The 13,868-nt window shown below is 37.2% G+C and overlaps 2 protein-coding genes across 3 annotated transcripts; both read left to right on the top strand.

Moving 5' to 3' along the window:
• Positions 1-1,518: 1,518 nt before the first annotated feature.
• gtf3c6 (general transcription factor IIIC, polypeptide 6, alpha) lies at positions 1,519-6,943 on the top strand. Of its 2 annotated transcripts, none has more exons than XM_042496440.2 (6): positions 1,519-1,682; positions 3,215-3,295; positions 3,413-3,476; positions 4,983-5,027; positions 5,117-5,224; positions 5,632-6,943. In XM_042496440.2, exons 1-6 carry the CDS (start codon positions 1,659-1,661, stop codon positions 5,757-5,759), a joined length of 450 nt encoding a protein of 149 aa, XP_042352374.1. In that variant the 5' UTR covers positions 1,519-1,658; the 3' UTR covers positions 5,760-6,943. The 2 variants fall into 2 exon arrangements, with proteins under 2 accessions (XP_042352374.1, XP_042352375.1); XM_042496441.2 differs by having other exon boundaries at positions 1,524-1,682; positions 5,635-6,943.
• Positions 6,944-7,077: 134 nt separating this feature from the next.
• Positions 7,078-13,756, top strand: calub (calumenin b). The gene is made up of 7 exons (XM_042496613.2): positions 7,078-7,215; positions 9,172-9,410; positions 9,578-9,771; positions 9,888-10,054; positions 10,147-10,207; positions 10,463-10,662; positions 12,381-13,756. Exons 2-7 carry the CDS (start codon positions 9,190-9,192, stop codon positions 12,483-12,485), a joined length of 948 nt encoding a protein of 315 aa, XP_042352547.1. The 5' UTR covers positions 7,078-7,215; positions 9,172-9,189; the 3' UTR covers positions 12,486-13,756.
• The last annotated feature ends 112 nt before the right edge of the window (positions 13,757-13,868 follow it).

The following is a 13,868-nucleotide window of genomic DNA, read 5'->3' as shown; positions in this document are numbered from 1 at the left end:
AATACATATTATATTTCAAATATATCAAATTTCTTATATTTTAATTATACATAAAAAAAACTTTAATGGAACAATCTACAAGATGTCTAGTCATGCATTTTGAGGCCAAAAATATAAAAAAAATAATTCAAGACAATGATAAATGAATAAAACATTCAACCTTTTATTCTGGGAGCTTCATTTTTCTGTTAGTGAAGAATTCCTTGGCTTTAAACCTTGTTGTCTTTAAACTGCAATGAAACATTTGTTTGATTGAAAATAGATGTTCTGTGGGTTGTTTGCCGAAATTCAATGGCGTAAACAAATTAAACATGAAAATTCCCTGCCCCAGATTAAAACTATTAAAACCATGTTGATGAATCACATATATCTTTAGCTCATAAATTATATTTTTATACTTAACTACAATAATGATAGATATACATTAGTAGCAAAAAAAGATTTCTGATTGATTGACAATAAATGCCTTCCACAGTTGCCTCAATTTACATGTTGGAAAAGGAATAGGATGAAGTATGAACATATTTAATCCTGAATCTTTAATATATAATTAAATTATTAATAGAAATGCCCTTATAGAAATCTAAGGCTTGTTATATATGTACCAGGGTACACATATACACCTTATATCTAAACATGTACAATTCCGAACATAGAAAAAAAATACTTAATACACCCCTGTATACTATTTACATAATATTAAAAAAATAAAAATCTTAAATTATTACAGGTAATAATAATAAATATATATAATCAATAGTTTGCAGCCACCTGTATACATAGATCCTCATTTACCTAATTTAAAAAATATATGAAAATACATTTTAAAAAATATATATGATGTGTTTATAAGCAATAGTTTGTTGACAGGCACTGGCCTTCCTCCTTCACATTACAAAGACAACAAAGGCAAACTAAAAAACCTCAGGTGCCCTCACCTCACACACATACATAATCAGGCTAAATGGATTGATTTTGTGCTTAATATTTTCCCCCCCTTTTTGTGCACTTTGATTATGCTTCATTCGTGCCTCCTGTTTCTCTTTGGATTTGGATACGTTTGATGTGTGTGTTTTTTTCGTTTTTGTTGCCTTTGCCTTTTGACATATGAATTTCTCCTTGGGGATCAATAAAGTGTATCGTCTCATTTCATCTCATCTCATCTCATCTCATCTCATCTCATCACCTCCGCTATGGTCTCCTGCAGGAGAGCATTAATAACATTAATGTTAAATGTGGATGAGGGTGCCTACAGGTAGCCAATATTTAGATCCAATCATACTCGACCATGAGTAAAATGAGTGGATAGATTGACAAACAGACAGACACGCAGTCACACAGACAGACAGACAGACAGATAGATGTGTGCAGGGGGCGGAGGGAGGATGATTTCATTGTTATTCATTCCGTTTCCAGTTCACATTAAATGGTTTTGCAACAAAACATGCTAAAAAAAACTGAGCAACAGCGCCTCTCGTTGTTCGGGGCCCGGAACTGAAAATAGGCGAAGCAGAAATAAGAATTAAAAGGACCTCACGGGCACCGTACATTCGCGGAAGTATTCAAATATGAATTGAAAAGGGATACGTGACTTATGAAGATAAAACTCCAAGAAAGACGTTTACCTTAATCTTTATCTTTGCTCCAGGACTTTCAACATGGAAGATGAATGGGAAGAGGAGGTACGACATTCCGTTAGCGCGCTAACGTTTAGCATAGCAGCACAAACGAGAGCTTCACGTGGCTAGCATGCTAAGATAACTAGCCTGGAGTGTAATGTGAATTAAATGACGACTGGTTTGATGTCAGCATTAGATTTTATGTTAACTTTAACCTTTCAAGTGAGATTTTCTGTAACCAACGTCTTACTAAATATCGGTTTGGGTTTTGGGGTGCATTAATGTGCATTTATGTGAGTGTGTGCGACATAGTTCATTCATTTTCAGACCAAAATGTGTGTGTGTAAAACCCCTGGCAATGGAAACGGTTTACTGCGGTGTGTTGTAAATAGGCCTACTGTGTTTTATTTTCCCCATTAAGCAAATTGGACAGTTGAAAAATTAAATCCTTTCTTTATTTGAAGAGAGTAGTCGCTGTGTACATTTCAATTACTAGTCAAAGGGATTGTACTTTATTTAGCGTAGTAGGGGGATGGTTAATTATTTATTTATTTTTTAAATTTTTGTAGCTAAAAGTATTTTTCCTTGAGCCTCTGTGAGTGACTGGAGGAAAACGCTTGACCCTCCCTCCTAGAAATAACCATATCACTCAGTTTCTGGCTGTGATAAATACTGTGATTTTGATGAAAATGAAAGTGATATTAATATTTTATTTATATTTTATGTTAAATTCTATATTTAACATACTTTGATAAATTTTTATAGGTATTTAATATTTTAGGATTTTACTGTTTACATACTGCACTGCTTGCTTTATTTATTTATTTATTAAAGTAATTCTTTGCTAACCCAGTGTTTTATTGATTATAATGTTATTATTTATTGATCATAGAGACCTGGGTACTTAATTTCATTCTTCTCGTGTATTGCATGGCTGGAAGGAAAATAAAGAATCCTTGATCCTTGAAAACATGTCTTTTACACCCACCTGGGGATTATTTAACCCTTTGAAACTTGAGCAAATTGGCTTGATGTCTTTAAAAAACACCAAAGAAGGCAATTGCAATAAAAGAAGAAATGACCCCAAAATTAGCAAGAAATTAGTTTTTTTAAAAAAAAAATCTCAATTATCTTAGTAATAAAAAAAAAACAAATGAAGAAAAACCAACAAAAACAAGGAAATGACCTGGGGAAAGTGCTTACAAATGTATACTGTTTCTGTAACATTATTTTAAATATTAAGTTATAATAATTGGAAATAAAGCTTTTCCCTAGGTTTTTTTTCCCTAGAACTAATTTTCTAAATCTACTAATTTCAATCAGTATGTGAAATATTTTTTATCAAGTTGCTTGTTGCCTTTTCCCCCATGTTTTTGAAAGAAATTGCACAATTTTTCTCAGATTTCAAAAGTGTAAATACACAAGAAAAGTGATGTTGCTCCAGTCTTCAAAGGATTAAAGTATTTAACAACATAAGTTGTCCCTACCCTTAGCTAAAACCAAAAACAATAACAATAACCTCACCTGTTCTGCCCCAGCCCTCCCCACCCAAAAATAACCAACAATCCCTTTTTTTCGTCTTTTTGCATGTTTAGGAGCAGCTTGTCGTGGTGGAGCTCTCTGGTATTATCAGCAATGACTTCCTGTCCAAGTGTCGGGGCACGTGTAAGATACTGGTGAGTCTCGGATATTACTGTAATGTGCTAGAAAAAGAGAAGAGGCCCCATGCATGGCATCAACATCAGTATAGGTTTCTCACTACACTAAATAGGTTTTTTGTCCATGTGTTCCAGGATATTGACAGCGAGAAGCCCATGATGCAGGTTGGACAACATGTGTTCGCAGGTCAATACGAAGGTAAGAATTAGAGCTGCAGCAATCAATCGATTAATCAATTCGGTGTCAGCTATTAGATTTATAGCCACCTCATAAGTTTGAATAATTTTTTTTAGTTAAAACAAGTTGAAATTCTCTGATTTCAGCTTCTTAAATATAATTATTTTCTATCTTCTTTAAACCTCTGTGATAGTAAACTGAATGTCTTTGGGTTGTGGACAAAGCAAGACGTTACCTTGGGTTTTGGGAAACAAAGAATATCATTTTTCACGATTTTCTGACATTTCATAGTCCAAATAACTTATCAAGTAATCAGGAAAATAATCGACAGATTAATCAAAAATGAAAATAATCATTTGTTGCAGCCCTTGTAAGAAAGATTCCCCCAAAAAAGCATACAGATTAATTGTATAGCTCCACTGACATGTGCCTGCTCTTAAAATACATCACACTCTCCTTTCCCTTTTCTCAAAGCAAGTATGAAACACGTCTCTTTACAACCTCCGAAGAGTTTCTAACCTGTCTCACTCTGATGGTCTTTCATGTAATGTGTCTTTTCACATAGTGAAACATTTGTACTGATGGACTTTCATGTATTGTCCTGTCTTAGGTAGTGTCGGCTACTTGCTTTTCTGCTTATTTCTTTTCTTTTCTTTTTTTTTTTAACCTGCCCAGAGACAACAGTTGCAAATTAGCTGCTAGCTAACTGGTGCAATTACTTTTAATTGTGCGCTGTCCCTGTTGATTCTCCTTCTCGCCTTCAAGGCTCTCCATAACCTCGCAACCCCGTACCTCTCTGCCCTCCTTCATCCCTACACACCCTCCCACAGTCTTTAGTCATCTTCCTCCATGCTCCTCACTTCACCTCCTGCTTGTTTATTCTCTGTGGGGTCTAGAGCTTTTAGCCATGCAGCCTCTCGTCTCTGGAACTCAATCCCACAAACCGTCCGTGACTCTCTCTCCATCTTCAAATCCCGCCTCGAAACATGCCTTTTTAGACTGTATTTTCAGCCTTTTCATGTATATTGTTTTACTTTTGTCCTGATATTTTGCTGTTCTGTTATTGTTGTTTCTGTAAGGTGACCTTGAGTGTCCTGAAAGGCGCCCATGAATAATAATAATAATATTAACATTATTATTATTATTATTAATAACAATAATAATTATTATTATTATTATTATTAGCACTTATAATTATTGTTGTTGTTAAAATAAACAACAATTAAAATTAAACCAGAAACGTTTTCACCACATTCAGTGACTTTTGTGTGTTCAGTAATGAAGAATGGTCCAAACTGCACCCACCAAAGTCACATAATCATAGAATCAACAGCATTATTACTATATTGTTTACAAAAGAAGGTACCGAAATGTTTATACATATATATTAAATAAGCATGAATAGTCATTCGGATGCTAACAATTTTTCCTGCATGAAAGAGCTTCCATGAACTCCTAAAATAGATTTTATCATAAAAAAACTATTTTAAATAGAATTTTTTTCTTGCCATCCTTCGCTATTCAAAGATGCTTTGGGAACTTGCGTGCTGTTCGAGGAAGGACCACCAAAAGGTAAAGTTCTCCATATATTTTCAGTTCATTGTTGTGTGTCAGGTTTTTTTTTCTTCCTGTCTTTTGCTAATTTTGATGCATATCTGCAGGAAAACCAGACAGTGTTCCTGATCTCAAGTACATGTGTCACACCACAAAGAAACTGATGATGCAAAGAATCTTCCTCATTGAGAAAAAAGAGGGAGAAACCAGTACAGGTCAGTCAGAGCAGCTTATCTCTTCATATTGCAAAATCTGTTGTAATCTCTTTAGTTAGGATACATTTTTGTGACATATTTTTACTTGGGCTCCTAGTGTTAACGAGGATGTGGTGATGCAATTGAGGTCCGTAATTAATGTGTATATTTTTTAAATTGTGTTCATCGCTGGGCAACATTCCTGTCTTAAAGAGGCTGTACTGAGCTGTACCATGTCATGCTAGCTTCTCAGTAAGGGGGTGTAATTTTGGCAATGGAAAAACGGCATTGGCTATTTAACAGCGGTCCCTTGACCTTGCTTTTTCAGGAGTCAGCTCTTTTTTAATATTACGCAGCTTTTTCAAAGAATCAACTTTGCTTAACATTGTTCAAAAACCTGATTATGTCTTTTTTTTTCATTGTCCCAGCAGGAAGTGGTGATAGCAGTGTACAGATGGACACAACCTGTCAGTCCAATCAAGAACGAGACAATCAACAGGAAGAGACAGAAGACGATTTGGACAACACAGATTTGGAAGACTCAGCAGTGGGCTGAGATATGGAGGCTTTGCTTTGGAGGCTAATGACCTCGTCTGGAGACACCAGCAGTTGTGAGGCTGTGACGAACTCCACGTCTGAAACAGACAATTCAGAGACAGTTAGATTTAAACATTTCAGCAATAATGAGAATACTCAGTATTACTCTGTGTCAAAATCCTTTTGCAGAAACATTCCAGCCTCGTCTCAACTGAGCTTAAAAATAAGTGAATTTAAAATCTGATGCGCTACATAAAAAAGGTGAAATAACACCCAAAGGGAAAATAGGCTTTTACAAATCATAATGTAAATCCGCTCCTTTCCTTTCACATAAGAGGGGTCTGTTATAGAAATGTGGCTGGAGACCTCGGCTTAGCAGCAGGAAGTCCTGTCATTGTGCCGCTCTGATATCAGCAATTTTTGTTTCTCATGATCACAGTGAATGTTTAACCAGCAGAGGGGGAGAAATCTGCCTGAGTGCAGCTCGGCTCAGTTTATGGTAGAAAATTAGAAAAAAAAAATGAAGTCATTATTTTTCACATTTTGATAAAGACTTTTTATTTGTATATTAAATTAATTGGGTGAACAGAACACTTGCATTATTTATGTGTTTGCAGGTCCTCAAAGACCCTTCAGTTGTCTTAAATTTGATTCATAAATAATAAGCCCTAAAAGTAATTAAATAGCCTTAAATTTGAAATTTTCATGTCCTAATTTTATCTTTTTTAATTTGTACATATTTTTAAAAAATACTCATTTTGACCTTTTTTTGTCAAAAATTAGTCACGCTCTACTGCATGAAAGTCCAATTTTCTGCTGTTAAAAATCTTTAAACCTACTACTGAACCTAATGTCTTTTTATACTTGCGTATACCTATGGGCAAAATATAGCTTAACCTACCTACTTCTGCACATCACCACACATTATGTACACATACTTATCTTTAGATCATTATATTTTTTCTTATTAAATGTTTAAAAAAAGAAAAACAAGGATTTGTCTAAAAAAAATCACCTCGAAAAGATTGTTAGCATTACATGAAGTGACTGAGTTTAAGTGTCTGATAACTGTTGATGCTCTTTAACCTGAATTTTTGAGTGACTCATTTATTTATCTTTGGGTTTTTTGTATTGTTTTGGGTTTTGAGTGTGTAGGTTGTCGATTTTCCTTTTTTAATTTATTAAATAATATTCGAAAATGCACTGTTTTGTGACTGCCAATGTACCATTTACCTGTGCCACACCGGAGTCTGTTTTATGAATGAACCAAGTTTTGTTGACTTTGAGGACGTGGCGGTTCTCGGCCAATCCAATCACCTGTGCTCACTCAAAGTGGACCAATGAGCAAGCGACATGGCACTCACGTACTCGGCGTCTGATTGGTCGGCTGGCATTTTAGCACAGGAAGTGCATGGGTGTGTTTCCGCTGAAGGGAGGGACTTACGCTGCATCGACGAACTTCCCTGAAGACACCGGTGAGTTCTTCTGATAAAATGTGGTTTAAAATACTAAAAGTAACTGAAATGAGCGTCTCGTATAGCTAGTGTGAAGAAAGACGAAATACTGGCAATTAAGTATTTGCTTATTTATCTGTTTTGAACGCGTGTAATTGCGGGTTAGCAGGTAAAACTGAAGGTACGCTGGGTTAGCCAGCCTAATTTAGGTGCCTAACCTTTGATTTTGGATGGTAACAGCGACTAACTAGGAATAACTATCACAAACGATTGCTATCGAGTCGTTAAACAAAGACGACGGCGAGATTTAAAGTGACACAGGTCTGTAGATACTGTGCAGTGTTACACGAAAGCAGTCAAGTTTACCGTGAACGTCGTTCAGTCAGAGGATGGTGAAATAGTAATATTTTTTCTCACAGTACTGCAGTAAATATACTGATGTTACAATGTCGTTATACAACTTGGGGGGCTAGCAGTTGATTTCTGAGCATATTGCAGTCAATAATCGTCTCTCTTAACCCTTTGAAACCTGAGAAAATTGTTAATGAGCATCTTAACAAGAAATAATCCCCAAAATGATCAAGCAAATAATAAGTTACAAGAAAATTACGTAAAAGTAGCATTAAAAAAGAAAATTAAAGGAAATTACCTGGGGAAAGAAGTGTGAAAACCTAAAATAACAATCAAAATTTAAAAAAATCCTTTTTACATATTCTTTTGTAACATAATATTAACTGTACAATTGTGATAATTATATTTTCTACTATATATACATATATTTTTAGTCTAATAGTTCTCTCTCCCTCTTTCTAATTTTTCACCCCTTACATCCCTTGCCAAATTGCCCATTGCCTAATCCCCTATGTTTTTGAAAGAAATCGAGCCTATTGCTCACGATTCAGAGGCTTAAATGCTTGTAAAAGGTGTCTGAAACTTGGATCAACATCAGTTTTCTCGTTCAGCATTCAAAGGGTTAAAGATCTTTAACACATGCTAACCATAACATAACTCATTTCAAATTCATTTGCCTAAACTGCTATAGATTTAGTTATGCCAGGTGTATTAAATGATTAATTACATCTTCAGGGTGTTGGTTTATAAGCTGGTCTGTATGGATGAAAATGTTAATATCTTGAGATTTATAGTGCTGGTGTTAACATATAAGGGATTTCAAGCATACCAGAGGTGGACTAACTAAGGGATTGCATCAGCTAGAACAAATGAGCCACGCAGTCCACCTCTCATAGTCTGAACTATTTGCTTGCTCTGAGTCATGCACTTCTGAACTGCTACAGAGCTCAGTCTCTTTAAAGGTCCTGTGTGTAGGATTTAGGGGGATATAATGGTGGAAATAAAAATAATCAGTATGTTTTCTATAGTGTATAATCACCTGAAAATAAGATTCAGTATGTTTTTGTTACCCTAGAATGAGCCTTTCATATCTGCTTTGGAAGCCGGTCCTCTCTAAAGAGATCGCCATGTTGCTCCGACATGTTTCTACAGTAACGCAGAACAGACAAACGGAAAACTGGCTTGAGATGGGGACATTCAAGTTTTGCATTTTTGCATCTATCACCATATTTTGCAGCCCCTTTATGCGGAGCAATGTCAGAAAAACAATTTTTGTTTTCATGTGAAACTGTGTTTTTACCTGTTTTAATCACATGGTCCATTTGTTTTGGAGAGTAAGAGACCAATGCAGATAATTCAGCTTCAGGCAAAAACCTCCTGAACAAAGAACATTGAAGGAGTCCTAATTGGTAGGAGTTTCAGCTGGTTGTAGTCTACAGTCATCATTACTAAATGCTATAAAGTCTCCTTACATCGTTCACACTGGATCTTTAAGTTGCTGTAATCAGTACAAAAAGTGCATGATAAACTTAAGATAGGCCATAATATTTGAAGTTCAACAGAATACAGTGTTGAAGCAATAACAACAGCTTTTTGACATTATCTTTTTACCCCTTGCTCTGACAGCATTTGCACATACGCAGGATGGAGCTGCGACCGCTTGTCATGTGCTTTGCTCTCTGTGTGGTTTACGCCACCAGCAAACCCACTGAGAAAAAGGACCGTGTTCACCACGATGAACCCCTCAGCAACCGAGAGCACGATGATTCAGAAAACTTTGACTATGACCATGAAGCCTTTCTGGGACAAGAGGAGGCCAAGACCTTTGACCAGCTCACACCAGAGGAGAGCAAGGAGAGGCTCGGGTGAGAATACATGTCAGGGTGCAAAACCTTTCTTGAAACAGTGGAGTCACTAAGGTAATGGCCTAGTTTCTCCTCAGGAGCAGCAAAGTTCATCTGAGGTGATACAGCACAAGATGATATGAGAAAACAGGTTGATTATTTGCCAAATTTCTTTCATATATCTACAGCATGTTGGTTGAACGTATAGATGAGGATAAGGATGGCTTTGTCACAGTGGAGGAAATGAAGAAGTGGATCAAGCATGCACAGAAGAGGTGGATCTATGACGACGTGGATCGTCAGTGGAAAAGTCATGACCTCAATGGGGATGAAGTTGTATCCTGGGAGGAGTACAAGAACGCCACGTATGGCTACATTCTTGGTATGGCAGCGGACAATCTTCTTTTTATTACACACACACACACACACACACACAAACACATATTAACTTTGCCACACGTGCACACACTATACAAAGTTACGACCTCTGACTTGCAGATGATCCCGACCCCGATGATGGCTTCAGCTACAGGCAGATGATGGATCGCGACGAGAGGAGATTCAAAATGGCTGATCAAGACAATGACATGAAAGCCAACAAGGAGGAATTTACAGCCTTCCTTCACCCCGAGGAGTACGACCACATGAAAGACATTGTAGTTCTGGTGAGTGACGGACGTTCACAGGTGTTAAATGATAACAGTAACACTGTTTTACACCCTGTCTCACTGCCCTGTGGTCTCTTTTCGTCCTATAGGAAACTATGGAGGACATTGACAAGAACGGAGATGGTTTAATAGATTTAGATGAGTACATAGGTGAGTTCTTACAGTCCATTGCCATGTAAGCACCATCAGTTTTCACCACAGGACGGTGGCAAACCAAAGCATAAAAAATACAAAGTAAAAAGTGTAAGAAACAGTGAGTGGTAAATGTTTGAAGAACCGGTTTGAGGAAGCTGCATGAATGAACTTGTTTGGTGACGTGTTTGGCACTTTGACAGCAAATACTGCATTTACTTGTTACAAGAAGCATTGTAGCATCAACTACAACAACAACTCTCTGTGCTCTAGGTGACATGTACAACCAGGAGGGAGACGCCACAGAACCTGAGTGGGTGAAAACAGAAAGGGAACAGTTTACTGAATTCAGAGATAAAAACAAGGACGGGAAGATGGACAAGGAGGAGACCCGAGACTGGATCCTGCCAAGTGACTACGATCATGCTGAGGCCGAGGCCAAGCATCTGGTCTATGAGTCAGATTCCGACAAAGTACGTACTGTAGAATTAGTAAACTATTTCACATTTCATGAGAAATTCATTGTTCACAGCAACTTAACTTCCCATCTTATTCACTGAATACTGGGGGAAGTGGAACTGCGTGTGTGAAAGCTGATACAGCACGCACAAATGAGTCTGAATGATTGCACTGCGGGACAGCAATTGCTGTGAAAAATTGTTTCATTTAGCTTTATATTGTCATTGCAAACAAAACCACCACAAATCACAAAGAAGCACAGACACATGTTTATGAAATAAATACTTAAAAAGCCTGTTTGTTACATGCCTGCAGGAAAATTTATCCATCCAGTTAGGGTGCTTGTCCCTCTGTCACAGGCATGAAATGTAAACAAACTACTGTTAGCTGACTGATTTTAATCACTCTGAAGGCTGTACCACAAAGTTCGACAGAGCCACGTTGTCTTTGCCTTTGCTGACTCGACAAACCCAAAAGCCTTAGACAGAGGTAACATGTACTACAGAGGTGTTTTTGAACTTGCTCTGTTAACCCAGACTTGTTGGCACTCCTATAAAATAAGTCAAATGATGTGTTCAGCGTTTCAGTTGACTCTTCAGATTAATAGATATCGCGCCGCCAACTTCTGCCTTTGAAGAAAAATGAAAGCGTTACAGCAAAAAGCAACAATGTTGGTCAGATTAAGGCAAGAGAGGAATGCTGGTGGAAAATTTCTTGTGAATTTACAATAAATGTATTTTACCATTTGTTAACATGCATGTGATGCAGTAAGTGATATAATGTTACATAAAATTTGATAAAGTGAATTTATAACTCATTCCCACAGATAAGTCTGTACTACATTATTTTGTTGCTGCTATCCAGTATGCTGATATATATAACAACTCATTTGGCCAATATTGGTACTGATATATCCACCTTTTCCCACCTAGCTTTTAGTGATCATCAAGTCTTGTCACTCGTGTAATTAACATCATATTATGCATACTCTTAAAGTGGTGGCCCACCAGCAGATGGAGACATAAAATTAAATGCTTTTCAGTGTACGTAGTATTTATTAATTTTGCAAAATAAGAAAAATGCTTCAATTTAGTGTTGATGTTTTGTACATTATCACTTTGTCAATTACAAAAATGTTTATATCAGTTTGTGATATTGGCAGAAATCTGCAGGTTGACATATCCCAACATTTCATTTTAAAGCCAGTATCCTCAGATACAGATGATGTGCCAATATAACCATACATCCCTACTGTGACAAGAGCTTTTTAGCTGATTTCAAGCCAACATTTTAAACAAAAAGTGGTCCCAGCCAGATTAGGTCTACAACATAAGTTACTGTGGCGGTCTAGTCATGTCAAGAGAAAGCCTCCTTCATAGGAAGGAAAACTTACTTTAGACTCAACATGCCTCGCTAGCACACTCATCTGATTTTGTGGTACAGCCCTCTGGTTTTGTGCTTTTTTTGTTTGTTTGATCTCATCTCAGTCCTGTTTGTATGAATAGCCCTTTGAGATATGCTCATTGTGTAATTAAGATGAGAAAAGATGTCTTGTTTATTGTCTGCACAGAGTGACACAAATGCAAATCATACAAGACATACCAAGTACCTACACTAACACACAATAGCAACATACAGTCCTTCCATATCTTTGTAACAGTTCTTTTTATAAAGTCTTTGTGTACTGACACAAATGCAAGGCTCATCGTGTGTGTTACGCTTCCTCCATCAGGATGGCCGTCTGACCAAGGCTGAAATTGTGGATAAGTATGACCTGTTCGTGGGCAGCCAGGCGACTGACTTTGGAGAGGCTCTGACCCGACACGACGAGTTCTAGCATCCATCTGCCTCCAAAGACTCTGTTCATCTTGTGTACCACCTCACTCCTCCGACAGTGGATGGAGTAATTCAGACAAGATAAGCTCGCCTAATCCAACGCCACGGACAATAATTTATTTGATCTCTTGAATGTGTCCCATTGTACACACACTAACGTTACACACTAACAGTGTGACCTCGTGCTCAGTTGTGTTTCAGATTGGGATATACCGCCAGCCCTCTCTCTGCTTTCACACACTACTCTTCCCTTATTCCAGGTCAGGCGAAGAACAAACAGTGTTAGATGACTTTTTTTTTTCCTTTGAAAGAAAGATTTCATGAAATAGCCATGTTTTGTCGATGAAACCATAAAAGAACAAGTTTAGTTTTGCAGTATACCGTATAGTTTGTCGTACTGTTTATTTCTGCAATGCACTGGACTGTGAAGAGTAAAGCTGATCTCTATCCAGTAGAACTTGTTCTACTCCTCTGTCTAATCATGTTATAATCGGACCCAAACTGAAAACGCTAATTGTTGATTCACTTGTACTCTATTTTCAAGTCTTCATTGATCATAATCTGCTAATGCTGGAGTGGAGGACGTTGGGAACAAAGAGTAAATATTAAATTCCAGTGACGATGAAGACTATTTGCACTAGTGCAATACAGTATCATCAGTGGGACTGCGCTGTGTTTGCTATACTGGTCCCCAAAGCATCCATGTTAACACGAGCTACACGTCCTACATGAGGGCGAGCTGTGTGTTAGTTGAAGGATTCAGTAGTGAATGATTTAGGGATGGATGGATGCTTTGTCCTCGAAGCTGCCTACTTGCTTCTTTCTCATCACCTCAATAGTGTGTTTGTGTGTGTGCGTGCGTGTGTATCTGTGTGTTCATATGTAACTTGCATTCTTGATTGATTTGCCCTTTTCGATGTTATGTTTTGTTGGATTCAGCTGAACTAACTATTTTGTGTGCCAAGCAAAAAAAATTTGTCCCGTTTTTGTTAGCAGTATGAAAAAAATGCCCCCCCAAACACCCTCACTTTACCCTCCTAAATATGTTTGTTATGCTTGTATTATCACTACCACCATTTATAACCACTGTTGAGAATTTTTATGGTATACTATAATGTATATGATAATGTTTTTTTACAGGCTCACTGCAGCGACCACCCTTCCACTTGTGACTTTACTGTAAATAAGTTGTTGGTCTGCAGAGCACTCTAACAATCAGGTCCAGTTTTTGTGATTTGAGAAGAATGTCTCAATAAAACAAACAAAATTGGAGCTTTTAGTTCGCTGCATTCTTTGGACCTGAAGTACTAGTTGTCACTAGTACTTCACACACTAGTTGCCTCACTTGCTATTACAAGTGAGGATTGCTCACTTTGTAACCAAG

Source organism: Plectropomus leopardus, chromosome 7 (genome assembly GCF_026936395.1).
Source record: "Plectropomus leopardus strain MGB_pleo_1.0 chromosome 7, ASM2693639v1, whole genome shotgun sequence".
Classification (NCBI taxonomy): domain Eukaryota; kingdom Metazoa; phylum Chordata; class Actinopteri; order Perciformes; family Serranidae; genus Plectropomus; species Plectropomus leopardus.
This window is presented reverse-complemented; position numbering and strand designations above follow the sequence as displayed.

Coding starts and splice junctions, on each gene's coding strand:
- calub (XM_042496613.2), top strand. CDS start 9,190: ATGGAGCTGCGACCGCTTGTCATGTGCTTTGCTCTCTGTGTGGTTTAC. Junction 9,772..9,887: donor CACGTATGGCTACATTCTTG/GTATGGCAGCGG, acceptor TCTGACTTGCAG/ATGATCCCGACCCCGATGAT. Junction 10,055..10,146: donor TGAAAGACATTGTAGTTCTG/GTGAGTGACGGA, acceptor TTCGTCCTATAG/GAAACTATGGAGGACATTGA.
- gtf3c6 (XM_042496440.2), top strand. CDS start 1,659: ATGGAAGATGAATGGGAAGAGGAG. Junction 3,296..3,412: donor GGGGCACGTGTAAGATACTG/GTGAGTCTCGGA, acceptor CATGTGTTCCAG/GATATTGACAGCGAGAAGCC. Junction 5,028..5,116: donor CGAGGAAGGACCACCAAAAG/GTAAAGTTCTCC, acceptor GCATATCTGCAG/GAAAACCAGACAGTGTTCCT.